Source organism: Notechis scutatus, chromosome 9 (genome assembly GCF_049901735.1).
Source record: "Notechis scutatus isolate UNSWTSFEM ecotype Mainland chromosome 9, rNotScu1.2, whole genome shotgun sequence".
Taxonomy (NCBI): domain Eukaryota; kingdom Metazoa; phylum Chordata; class Lepidosauria; order Squamata; family Elapidae; genus Notechis; species Notechis scutatus.
The window spans coordinates 4,689,990-4,703,180 of NC_142017.1; the positions used below are offsets into that span (position 1 = coordinate 4,689,990).

General features: G+C 43.6%; 1 protein-coding gene and 1 long non-coding RNA gene across 4 annotated transcripts in view; one reads left to right on the forward strand and one right to left on the reverse strand.

Annotated features, from left to right (window-relative positions):
* FTO (FTO alpha-ketoglutarate dependent dioxygenase) overlaps positions 1-13,191 on the reverse strand; it is a 172,819-nt gene that overhangs the window by 116,021 nt on the left and 43,607 nt on the right. For 2 of the 3 annotated variants that reach the window (XR_015750616.1, XM_087971452.1), the window contains exons 4-6: positions 9,139-9,282; positions 4,976-5,055; positions 3,658-3,801 (exon numbers count right to left, since the gene is read on the reverse strand). Coding sequence is in view for 2 of the 3 variants with exons in the window: in XM_087971452.1 (XP_087827578.1) it covers positions 3,658-3,801; positions 4,976-5,055; positions 9,139-9,282 (368 nt within the window). In the remaining variant the exon portion in view is untranslated. The remainder of the gene's footprint in view (positions 1-3,657; positions 3,802-4,975; positions 5,056-9,138; positions 9,283-13,191) is intronic. The other variant, XM_087971453.1, reaches the window with a different exon arrangement.
* Positions 7,036-10,567, forward strand: LOC148129808 (uncharacterized). The gene is made up of 3 exons (XR_015750617.1): positions 7,036-7,425; positions 9,143-9,449; positions 9,927-10,567. It is a non-coding gene; the product is annotated as an uncharacterized LOC148129808 (long non-coding RNA).

Consider the following 13,191-nt stretch of genomic DNA (forward strand, 5'->3'; position numbering starts at 1 on the left):
CCAATTCCAGCAACTGTTCTTCATCTGTTTTAGCCTCCAGTCCCCTAATCCTCTTTGTTGCTCTTCTCCGCACTCTTTCTAGAGTCTCAAACTCTTTTTGACATCATGATGACCAAAACTAGATGCAGAATTCCAAACGGGGCCTTACCAAGGCCTTATAAAGTGGTATTAACACTTCACGTGATCTTGATTCTATCCCTCTGTTAATGCAGCCTAGAACTGTGTTGGCTTTTTTGGGCAGCTGCAGTACACGGCTGTCTCATGTTTAAATGATTGTACACTAGGACTCCAAGATCCCTCTCACAGTTACTATTATGGAGCGAGGTACCACATAGTACCTCTATGTTCTCAGAGTGTATGCTATTTTCCCCCCATTCTTTTTACTGTTGCAATGAAAAACCCACTGAAGGCACACACACACAAAAAAACACCAAAAATGGCACCCACCCAACGCACGATGCGTTGTCGAAGCAGTGCGGTGTACAGATTCCCCACTTTTTAAAGTCTTGATCTTCCACACTGCAGCACTGATTTTACCTCCGTGTCACATCAACCCCTCTCCGATTCGCCCTTTAAGCCATGATGAAAGGCGCACTTGGAAAGCGACAGTCAATAAGGCATGGGAGAAAGGCCATAGAGCTGTGGGCTGACATTTGGCGAGCCCAGGGGATGACGGTCCTCCGTTAATTATTTAAAGGCACTTGGCTTATTAAATGTCACCCGAGGGAGAGAACCATCCTTCCTCTCTTAGAGGCCCTGCAGGACCACTGGCTGAGCTGCCATTTCAGTGCAATGCGCCGGAAACACACATGAGCCTCGGACATCAATGGGTTTCCCAGCAGCAGCCTAACTCTTGGCTTGCAAAACACCTCAGCAGCATATGTTAATTTCAGGATCCAGGTGCAAGTCAACCCGAGTGAACAAGCAAGGTGTCCTATTTTACACACAGGATGCCAATAAGCTGGCGGCTGAACTTTGCTTCTAGGCTGTGGATGAGACAGCATCTTCAAGACGAGCACGGAGAACTTGATATGGTTCCCCAACTATGAGCCATGGTGGCGCAGTGGTTAAAGTGCAGTACTGCAGGCTACTTCTGCCGACTGCCGGCTGACTGCAATTTGGCAGTTTAAAATTCACCAGGCTCAAGGTTGACGCAGCCTTCCGTCCTTCCGAGGTGGGTAAAATGAGGACCCAGATTGTTGGGGGCAAGAGGCTGACTCTGTAAAACCACTTAGAGAGGGCTGTAAAAGCACTGTGAAGCGGTGTATAAGTCTAAGTGCTACTGCTAGCGCTAGGGTGAGCACAAAATCCCAGGATTTACCTCCGTACGGTCTGCCTAATAGTAGAGCCACCACATCTGGTATGGGTGGGTAGAGCAGCTTAGTGGTGGACTCTCCAATAGCCTTAGATAGAGACATTTTGAATTGACTGGAACCCTTTCCCCCCCAAATCTGTTTTCTCCAATGAAAGCCTGAGGATGCTAATTACATTATTTCCAACCATAAACACGTTATTGGTCTTGATTTCCCTGGGGGGAAAAAGGAACCAAAAATACACCTAGAATTAACCGAAACAAAAAAGTCATTCAATCTTTCCTTTAGAACTGGATGCGTCCAGTTTCCTGTGGTTTTCTAATAGATATTTGATGACCCAACTAGGTAACATCATCAGTGCTAGAAGGGAGTAGGGTCTGGGAGGAGGAGGAGGAGGAGGAGGAGGTCGTCCTTGGTGCTCTTTGAGCCTGGTTGTTTCCTTGCAGACATTTCACAACCCAACTAGGGAATATCATCAGTGTTAGAAAGTAGTGGGGTTTGCAGAGTAGTGCAGAGGATCACAACTTCCTGGTTTTACAAGCAACCAGCAATACCAACTACAGCTTTCCCCAATCTAGCCGGCTCCTCTTGTCCTCAGTCAATACATTTAGGAAGGCACCAGATCAAGGAAGATCCAGAAACAGAACAGCAACTGGAAAGTCCTCTAGAGAAAGAGACACAGTTTTAGGCCATGGAGTCATAGACAAGCACACTTACCTGTCAGGAAATCAGTGACTGTACTTTTTTTTTTCTTATTAACCAAGGGTTGAAATTCAAGGCTCTCTGGGTCACCAGACAGCCAAACTACCTCCATTATCCTACAGTAATTTGTACACTCTAAAAAAAAAACTTCTACATCCTGGCCTGACAATCTGTTCTCAGGATTCATCCTTTTTTGCCAAGAATCCAGTCCTACTTAACGTTTCCCAGTCAACTAAAGCCAGGTGGGCAGCTGATGATGATTTATACTGCCTCTTTGATGAAACTAGGCTTAGAGATCAAAGCCTCAAGAGCAGCTTCCTCAATTCTGTGCCATCCAGATGTGTGGGGATATAACTTCCAGAATACTCAAGGGTTTGGGGGTACTGCGGGGTGTCACCCTAAGGCAGCTGGAGCTCTGAAGCTGGAGGAGATCACTCAAGACTTTTCCTTTCCTTTCCCTTCCCTTCCCTTCTTTCCCTCCCTCCCCCTTTCCTCCCCTCCTTTTCCTTTCCTTTCTTTCCTCTCCCCTCCTCCTCTCCCCTTTCTCTTTCCTCCCCTCTTCCTTTCCTTTCCCTTCCCCTCTTCTTCTCCCCTTCCCTTCCCTCCTCTCCCCTCTCCTTTCTTTCCTCTTCCCTTTCCCTTTCCCCCCTTTCCTCTCCTCCTTTTCCTTTCCTTTCTTTCCTCTCCTCTTCCTTTCCTTTCCTTTCCCTTCCCTTCTTTCTTCCTTTCCCTTCCCCTCTTCTCCCCTCCCCTCCCTCTCCCTCTCCTCCCCTTTTCCTTTCTTTCCTCCCCCTTTCCTCTCCTCCTTTTCCTTTCCCTTCTTTTCTTTCCTTTCCTTTCCCTTTCCTTGCCTCTCCTCCTCTTTTCCTTTCTTTCCTCTCCCCTCCTCCTCTCCCCTTTCTCTTTCCTCCCCTCTTCCTTTCCTTTCCCTTCCCCTCTTCTTCTCTCCTTCCCTTCCCTCCTCTCCCCTCTCCTTTCTTTCCTCTTCCTTTCCCTTTCCCCCCTTTCCTCTCCTCCTTTTCCTTTCCTTTCTTTCCTCTCCTCTTCCTTTCCTTTCCCTTCCCTTCTTTCTTCCTTTCCCTTCCCCTCTTCTCCCCTTCCCTCCCCTTCCCTCTCCTCCCCTTTTCCTTTCTTTCCCCCCTTTCCTCTCCTCCTTTCCCTTTCCCTTCTTCTTTCCTTTCCTTTCCCTTTCCTTCCCCCTTTCCTTTCCTCTCCTCCTCTTTTCCTTTCTTTCCTCTCCCCTCCTCCTCTTCCCTTTCTCTTTCCTCCCCCTTTCCTCTCCTCCTTTTCCTTTCCTTTCTCTTTCCCTTTTCCCCTTTCCATTTCCCCCACTTTTCCCTCTCCTCTCCTCTTTCTGTATTTTGGGGTCACAAGAAAAAGAAGCAAGAAAAGAAGATACCCGTGAAATGGTTATGTAGTTATGTTAGGAATATTATTTAAAAACTTCTGTTCTACTGACAGATGTACTATAATTAATCTGTTCACCTATAGCACCTAAAGGCCTTGCCATTTTTGATGCTAAATGCTTCTGAGGAGACCTAAAACAAGGTCAATGATCTCATACAGTGTAAAAACAGAAAGAAGGAAAAATTCCCTTTACTTTCGAACATCTGCAACATCGCCGCCCCTTCTGTCTTCTCACCTCACTGTGAGTTTTTTCCACTCGTGTTATATCTCCAACCTCCATTGATTTCAAGGACGGGCCCTTCAAATCAGCATCGGTGTTCAAATTCTCCAGCGCTGCCTTGCATTTGTCCAGAATGTAAAGCAGGGTCCCCGTTGAACACTGTTGGAATTTACAAATAAAAAGGAAGAAAGTTTGTGTGAAAAAAAGACTGGGAATTTACTGCATAGGAAGCCAAAAAAAACAAAACAAATAAATCCTATTGTAATTTAGTAGTTCAGCAGTTTAACTGAGATCTGCAAACCATCATTTACAACTGAGAAAACATCTGTTAAATGAATCAAGTGTAAATTAACTCAACCTCAGTACAAGTCTTATTCAGGGATTTAGAGAGTATTTGAACTATTGGTTCTCCTAATGTCAAAGGCAAAGAATCAGGGCCATACGTTAAGTTGCAGATTTATTGCTCAAACCGATGCACAAATTACTCGGCTAAAGTTCAATACTAAATTGGCACCGGATAAGGGTCAGCAGAATTCAAGAAGGGTTGGACTTGGACCATTTGTGGGAATGTAAGGATTCTAGGCTAGTGACTCATTTAACTCCATCTCCCTTCTAGCACGGCTCTGCTTGCTCTTCTATACCTACTAGATTTGTCTGTTTGTATGTGTGTGTGTCTTCTTCGTTCAGAGTTTTGCAGTGTAAATTCAGCGCCAGAAAAGTAAACACAGATGGCTGAGGCTTCATTTAATGTCTTTATAAACATATTAAGTTAATTTTACAATATCAGTTGTAGATTTCTTCAACGTGGAGCAAACTCAAACAGAAGCAGACATGTTACAAGTCCAGAGCAGAACAGCAACTCAGGAGCTCAGAAACAGACATCAGTTTCACTTTAGTTCAGCAGGCAAGCAGAGGACAGAAGCAGTTTCATTTTCAAGAGACAGACTCGGAGCTTAATATGGAGCCAGGCCTAGGCTGCTTCTAGTTTTAGTGTTGAAATAGTCCTCATTGTCTGACTTAGTTGCTATGCCTATTCATTGGCTGACCTTGTTACCATGCTCTATTTCAGTTCATGAATATATTCTGACATTCTTGAACAATGCCCTTGAATTGTGTTTCACAGAAACACAACTCAAGGGCATTTGTTTAAGAAGTTCCTCAATCCAAAATGTCAAAGGACAATCAAGACCACTGTATGTACTCAAAATGGACGGTGAAAATGACAATAAAAGTAATCTTATCTTTTATCTTACCTACTTTTCGGGGACTATCTAGTTACTGTGCCAAAATTTCCAGCCCTAGATTGCCATTCCCACAACATTTTGTTACTCACTTCTGCCACTCTGTGTGTGGAGCTGAATCTTGACTGCCGGCCAGCCAACACACAATGTTGGTGAGTCATATTCAGATCATCTAGAAAAAGATCGTTAAAGCACAAATAAGTATTCGCCCAGGAAGCCATTTGGTGGAAACAAGAGAAGCCTTAACTCAGGGGTCTTCAAAGTTGGCAGCTTTAAGACTTGTGGACTTCAACTCCCAGAATTCCTCCTCCAGTCATGTTAGCTCAGGAATTCTGGGAGTTGAAGTCCACATGTCTTAAAGCTGCCAACTTTGAAGACCCTTGGAATAGATAGATAGATAGATAGATAGATAGATAGATAGATAGATAGATAGTAGATACTGTAGATTAGGGGTCTTCCAACTTGGCAACTTTAAGACTTGTGCACTTCAACTCCCAGAGTTCCTTCTCCAGTCATGTTAGCTCAGGAATTCTGGGAGTTGAAGTCCACAAGTCTTAAACTTGCCAAGTTTGAAGACCCTTGCCTTAATCCAAGAGAGAGGCTGTTTCTGGTAATACAGCTAGTCCTTGACATACAACAGTTCATTCAGTGGGCGTTCAAGTTACAACGGCACTGAAAAAAGTAACTTATGACCATTGTAGCATCTCCATGGTCACATGATCAAAATTCAGTCTCTTGACAACTGACTCATATTTATGATAGTTGCAGAGTTTTGGGGTCCCAAAAGTCAACGGGGAAGCCCGGTTCACTTAATGACCATGTGACTAATTTAACAACCGCAGTGATTCACTTACACCACTGAGGCAAGAAAGGTCGTAAAATGGGACAAAGCCCACTTCACCCAAGTTTCACTTAGCAGCAAAAAAATTTGGCCTCTCTTCCTTGTGGCTGTAAGTCGAGTTCTGCATCGTTGCAAAACTATCCGTCATTATTTCAAAAGTCAATACACTCCTAAAAAGAGAAAATATTCTGGGAAAATGTTATTATGCATACTGTTACATGATACAAGTTACTATCATTACTATGCATAAGTAAACGTTAGAAGCTGAAAGGCTACTTATCATGTATGCTTAAATAGTAAAAAGTAAGAGATGATGGAGGGACGCGGAGGCTCAGAGGCTAAGACGCTGAGCTTGTCGATCAGAAAGGTCGGCAGTTCGGCGGTTCGAATCCCTAGCGCTGCGTAACGGAGTGAACTCCCGTTACTTGTCCCAGCTTCTTCCAACGTAAAAAAATGCAAGTAGAAAAATAGGGGCCCACTTTGGTGGGAAGGGAACAGCGTTCTGTGCGCCTTTGAAGGCGTTTAGTCCTGCCGGCCACATGACCACGGAGACGTCTACTGACAGAGCTGGCTCTTCGGCTTCGTAACGGAGGTGACCACTCCTCCCTAGAGTCAGAAATGACTGGCACGTATGTGTGAGGGGAACCTCTACCTTTATGAGATGATGGATAGATACATAATACTTTTTAATATGGGAATTGTTGTATTAGGGGTTAGAAACTGGGAAAACAGCACTATATATGCTTCTACAAAATAGAATACATTATAACTACAATGGACTGTATGTGTAAATCTTAAACATTGAAAAATTATTGCTAAGTATACCTAAATAATATTATTATTGTTACTAGTACTTTGTATAAAGCAAATTGACCTAGACATTGTAGTGTTCACTAAGCACTTATATATGTTGAAGGAAAAAAACCATAAATAAAATTACAAGAGAGAGAGAGAGAGAGATTGAGAAATTCAGAATATTCTACAGTTGCCAGAAGGGGAACATTTAAGAAGAGAGAGCCATGGAGGAGAGAAAACCCTTGTGTAATTAATCAGCAGAAAAACGAACAAGTCAAGTTGTAAGCTTACCAAACTCACAAGATCAAAGCTGCAGTGGCAATAAATACATTTCGGGGGCTCAGGACGGTTGTGGGGGGGGGGGGGAATAGACACAGACAGCACGCAGCTCAAAAGTGGGGTCAGGTTTCGAATGCAAAACCGCTGGCAGGCATCTGTACACTAAAGTGTTCCCAGTGAACGCTGTAATTTTCTAACCACACGTCATTTCTACTCAAGGGTGCTCCTCATTTCTGGTGAAATGGGAAGACAAGCTTTGGATGGGCCTTGAAGTCTAACGCGCACGGCCCTCTGATTATGTTTACTCCGTCCTGTTCTCCACCAAAGAGAGGCCAGTCGAATTTATCCCTGGAGCCGCGTTTAAACCTCTAACCTTCGGGCAAGGTTCAATCTATCAGAAACAGCTGGGCTTTTCAACGTGTGTATTTTCACTTTTAGAAGGCATGGAAGCAAAAAAAATTTGCAACCGCTGGGAAGGAAAAAAAGAATCGGCTCGCAAAATCCAGCTCTGGGTCTATTTCTTGGTGGTGGAGCAGAAGGGAAAGGGTTTCAAACACGGTCTAAGGACAACATGACTTCCCTGCGGACTGCTCCCTTTCCTACTATTATCATCCAATCACTTGGCACGTGAGTTTGATTAGCACATTATGTGAAGCCGTATGATAATTCAATTGATTCGGCCTTATGCAACATCTAACACCTACTACCGGGATAAATTACATTGTATGATCTAGGCAGGGTTCTTCCTCAAGGGGCACAGCTATGATACAGAATGCGGATATCGTTCGCATGCAAAATGCACCGTAGACTTGTGCAATGCACTTTTTATTCCCCCTAGTGCAAGTCATTTTGGTTAGCATCATAATTTACGGCAAAAACACAGCTTGGAAAAACTTGGGCTGTTTTCGCACATCACTTGATTCATCAGTAGAAAAAACTCCACTCCTTCTAGAACTGGAGGAAATATCCTTTCAATACAGCTTTAAATATTGTGCAAACCCATCCTGTGATTAACCCCAGTGGCTTCGCTGAACCGTAAAACATAGCTGGCAAGTCATCACTAGGTCGATTCCTCCAAAACACTAAGCTAAACATCAATAAACCATTTACAGTGTAGCAATGAGATTTATCTCTGGAGGGTTGAAATATACAATATACCGACTTCTTGACCATAATTACAGTTGGGTTTTGTTTTTGTTTTTCATGAAAAGCCAAGGAATAACAGAATGACAGAGTTGGAAGGGACCTTGGAGGTCTTCTAGTCCAGTTCCCTGCTCCAGTAGGAAACCTTGTAACATTTCAGACAAATGGTTGTCCAGTCTCTTGTTATAAACTTCCAATGTTGGAGCATTCACAACATCTGGGGGGAAATTATTTCACTGATTAATGGTTCTCAGTGTCAGGAAATTTCTCTTTAGGAGAGGAAGAGGGAGGAGAGAGAGCGGGAGGGAAGGAGAGTGGAGAGAGAGAGAGAGAGAGAGAGAGGGAGAGAGAGAGGGGAGAGAGAGAGAGAGAGGGAAGGAGAGTGGGAGACAGAGAGAGAGGGGGAGAGAGAGGGAGAGAGAGAGAGAGGGAGGAGAGAGGGAGGGAAGGAGAGTGGGAGAGAAGAGAGAGAGAGGAGGAAGGAGAGAGGAGAGGAGGGAGGGAGGGAGGAGAGAGGGAGAGAGAGAGGGAGAGAGAGAGGGAGAGAGAGGGGAGAGGAGAGGGAGAGAGAGAGAGAGAGAGAGGAGGAGGGAGAGAGGGGGGGAGAGAGAGGGACAGGGAGAGAGAGAGGGAGAGAGAGAGGGAGGGAAGGAGAGTGGGAGACAGAGAAAGAAAGGGAGAGAGAGTGGGAGAGAGAGGGAGGGAGAGAGAGAGGGAGGGAAGGAGAGTGGGAGAGAAAGAGAGAGAGAGAAGGAGAGGGGAGGGGAGGGAGAGAGGGGAGACAGGAGAGAGAGAGAGAGAGGAGAGAGAGAGAGAGGGGGAGAGAGAGAGGAGAGAGAGAGGGAGAGAGAGAGGGAGGAGAGAGAGAGGGAGAGAGAGGGAGAGAGAGAGAGAGAGAGAGGAGAGAGAGAGAGAGGAGACAGAGAAAGGAGAGAGAAGGAGAGAGAGAGGGAGGGAGAGGGAGAGAGTGGGAGAGAAAGAGAGAGGGAGAGAGAAAGGGAGAAAGGGAGGGAGGGAAGGAGGAAGGAGGGAAGGAAGGAAGGAAGGGGAGGGAGGAAGGGAGGGGATGGCATGGCATGGCATAGCATAGAATAGAATAGCATAGAATAGAATAGAATGTGGAGAATAGAATGTAGAGTAGAGTAGAATAAAATTAAGAATTAAAAAATAGAATATCAACTTTGTGTTTGAACTTACCTAGCATAAAGTAACAGTCTCCCTGATGAAGTGGAATCGCTAAACCTGGCGTCTCTATATCCCAAGCAACTTTCAAGCCAACATGCCAAACATCTGGATCTCTGCCAGCTGCAGATTTTTGTTCAAGGACTCCACCATCCACTTCTGAAACAAAACAAAACAAAAAATAACTCTTCGGATACAAAAACAAATTCTCCCCTGTAGAAGTTCTAAAAGAACAAGGAAACCACAAGCTCGCAAAAGAAATTTGAACACTAACTCAGTGAACAAATTGTTGACTCCCCATCTTCCAACTTCATTTTTACAACTGGGTGGGTATGCACATTGCACCAAGATACAATTTTGTGTCTCTCCCCACCCCCCTTTCATAAAGTAAGCCACAAATGCTGGCTAGTTTGTACAAGCTAAGCTGCAACAAATGAGATTCCAGCTGTGAGATTCCATCCTTAACTTTTGAACTTCCCTCTGCCAATGGATAATAGAGCAACGCTTAAGAATACTGCTATTAATAATAATACTCTACTATTAATGTCCTAACTTTCAATTCTCCAAGAAACATGGGAAGCTGCTATATTAATATGTTATGATACAGTAAAAGTATAAAAAAATGAATAAAGAAAAGAATTAGAAAAGGGAAAAGGAAGAAAAGAGAATATTGACTTCTGTATTTCTATCGAATAATTGCTAACTTACTCTTTTAGCACTGTTTTTTAACAACGGCATTAGTTTAAAAAAAAAACTTGTTAGCATCCCTCGGCGTAATTTTCATTTTTGTTTTGTTTTCATAGAAAAAAATTACTGCAAATAAGCACTCTGATGTTCAAAACAGAAGAGAGAATTTTGGGAATCAGATCTGAAGAATCTCTCAAAAAGCAGGCAAACTCCCTTGAATCTTAAAAAAAAACAAATCAACTTGGCAAGCACTTCCATATTTTATGACTGACGTGTAAAACCCTGATCTAAATAAATTTCTCATCAGCCGTAAGTGATGAACGACCTCAGCTTTAAGAAGCTGAGGTCAGCACGGGTCTTTCTCTGTGCATGAAATAATGAAAGTTATAAATCTTTTATTTTTTTTCTTCTCCAGTTTGGGGAGTTGAAAAGTTATGATAAAAATAAGGGAACGCAGAACAATTGTTCTGACAACTCCTTGCATGGGGTAAAAAAAATTAATTTGTTTGCTTAAGTAAAGCTTTTTTTTTTCCCCCCTTCTGAAAAGATTTAGAGAGTTTGGGTATTCGGAATTGTCTATGTATGATGCACATGCAGGAAAAAGAAAGCCGCTGGTGGGTTATAGAGACTTTTATTGGATAATGATATTTTAATTGACGCTGTCATTTTGCATCCAATTCAGTGGTAGAATTCTACTGGTTAATGGCCTGATTCATCCTTCTAGGGCAGGGGTCTCCAACCTTGGCAACTTTAAGACTTGTGGACTTCAACTCCCAGAGTTCCTCAGCCAGAGTTCCTCTGGGAGTTGAAGTCCACAAGTCTTAAAGTTGCCAAGGTTGGAGACCCCTGTTCTAGGGGACTGAAGAATGTTGCAAGAATTGGGTATGTCTAGTTTAATGGTCATAAGTTGACCATTCCAACTCTATTATTCTCTTCCAGTTGCTTACATATCTTCAAGTCCACAACATGCACATAGACTTGTGAATTCAAATTTATGTATTCAAATTTATGTAAGCTGAATTTCTGGTATAGATGGGGGGGAACTAAATTGGACATTGTTTTGACTAATTGTTGATTCTTTTGCCCAACGAAGCTTATTGTCTAAAATTTTGGAAAGAAGAATGAGCAAAGATGGAAGGAATGGAAAATCCTAAGGAATGAGGAATGAGTGAAAACGACTGTTGTAGATTTCCAGATTGTTTCTGATTAATGCTCAGGATTCAGGAGCTCTTCCCACATCTGTGTCCATACATATAGCCTCGTGAGTCAGCTTATGTGACACTAAACAGATCCCTTTCTAAGAATGCCGCCAAGCCCTTGTAAAATAAAATAAAACCACTAGCTGTCTATGGAGATTTTCAGTCATGGTTGTCCCGAAGGTGCTTTTACAAGAGGCAACTTGTTTGTTTTCCTTGAAATACATTTCGCTTCTCATGCAAGAAGTTCCTTCAGTTCTGCCAGAATGGTGGAGAATGGAATCATTTACGTTCCTTTACATTCCTCCTGTTTACAACACAGTCCTTTCAGCAGTTCCAAAAAGGCAAAATACCCATTTGCTCTCTGATTCAGGAGACCCTGAGGGCACAGATAAACCTCCAAGTGGCTTCAACGATTCCCAGAAAGAGCGCTAATGACCAGATGATTGCAAGGAATATAAATCCTTCCGTTCTCCACCATTCTGTCAGAACCGAAGAAACTTCTCGGATCAGAAGCGAAATATCTTCAAAGAAAAACAAAGACAGCCTTTGGAAAAAGTACCTTTGGGACAAAAATTCCTCGTGAGATGTTTGTGACATAAACAGATCCCTTTCTGAGGAAATGCCCGATTTGAAATAAAAGGTCCCCTATCCGAACGTTTTAAATACCGTATATACTCGAGTATAAGTCGACCTAAATATAAGGCGAGGCACCTAATTTTACACAAAAACTGGGAAAACTTATTGACTCGAGTATAAGCCGAGGGTGGGAAATGCAGCAGCTACTGGTAAATTTCAAAAATAAAAATAATTAATTTGGGAAACGATCTCACTATCATGAAAGGTTTAATTGATTCACTAACCCAAAAGAAGAAGATGATGATGACAGCGGAGGCAGGAGTCACTCTCTTCCCTCCCTCGGAGGCCCCTGAGTCAGGAGTCACTACCGCCGGCGCGGCCCAGTCCTGGCCGTTCCGCCGGGAAGGGAAAGGCAAAGCGCTTTTGCCTTTCCCTTCCCGGCTGGGGCTGTTGGGAGTCGCTGCCGCCAGAGCGCCCCAGTCCCGCCGCTTCTGGGAAGGGAAAGGCAAAGCGCTTTTTGCCTTTCCCTTCCCGGCTGGGGCTGTTGGGGAGTCGCTGCCGCCTGCCTTTCCTTCGACGGCTGGGGCCGTTGGGAGAGCCGCTGCCGCCTGCCTTTCCCTTCCCGGCTGGGGCTGTTGGGAGTCACTGCCGCCCGGAGGCGAAGCCCCAGTGCCCGCCGCCTCGGGAAAGGAAGGCAAAGCGCTTTTTGCCTTTCCCTTCCGGCGGTGGGACTGGGCCGCTCTGGCGGCAGCGACTCACACCATTTTTTTTTCAGAGGGAATCTGACTCAGAGTATAAGCCGAGGGGATTTTCAGCACAAAAAATGGGCTGAAAACCTCGGGCTTATACTAAAGTATATACTGTAAAATGAATTTCAACAAAATTTGGTTAGTCTGGGTCATTTTCTTACATGTCTATAAAACTGAAATTCATTTTTATTTTTTTTTAGCAATTCGGCACCTGGATGGATGCTTCTGTGGTGAAGCCAATTCTACTTCATGGTGATCTTTTCAGATTCATTCCAGACCTGACATCTTCTACATTTGGATTACTGCTTGGAGATTTTTTTTTTTTAAAGAAAACAATTCCTTTCAGCCTTTTTAAATTGCTGTTAACTGACCTTGCATCTATTAAGCAGCAAATGGAAGGGATTACTAGTCAATTATCAATCAACAGGAACATTCCAATCTGTTTATAAAATCATTAGCCACCAAGAAGCTGTCAGAAGTTTCTCACCGAAATCCAGCCATGGTGCAAATTTACCTAAAGCTGCTTGACTTTAAGTCAAAGTTCTTTCCGAAAATATTATCTGATTATTAATGTTCCTTGTGCAAAACGCACACCCGCATATACAAAAAGTCCACGTTATGAAAGGCCTTTCACAATCAGTCCAAAACCACAGTCAATCACAGGTTTGTTAGCCTGTTGAACATTAACTTGTCAACTAACAGATCCAGTTGTTTATTACTGTTCAAGATTTACGCACTTCAGTAAGCCTTCAGAGGCAAGTAGCCAAAAACAACACCCGTTAAGGCATCTACCCAGAAGGATCCTTTCCACCTAAAAAGCACAATCCAAGTTGCTGGGAGGAGGTTGCACACAGAAA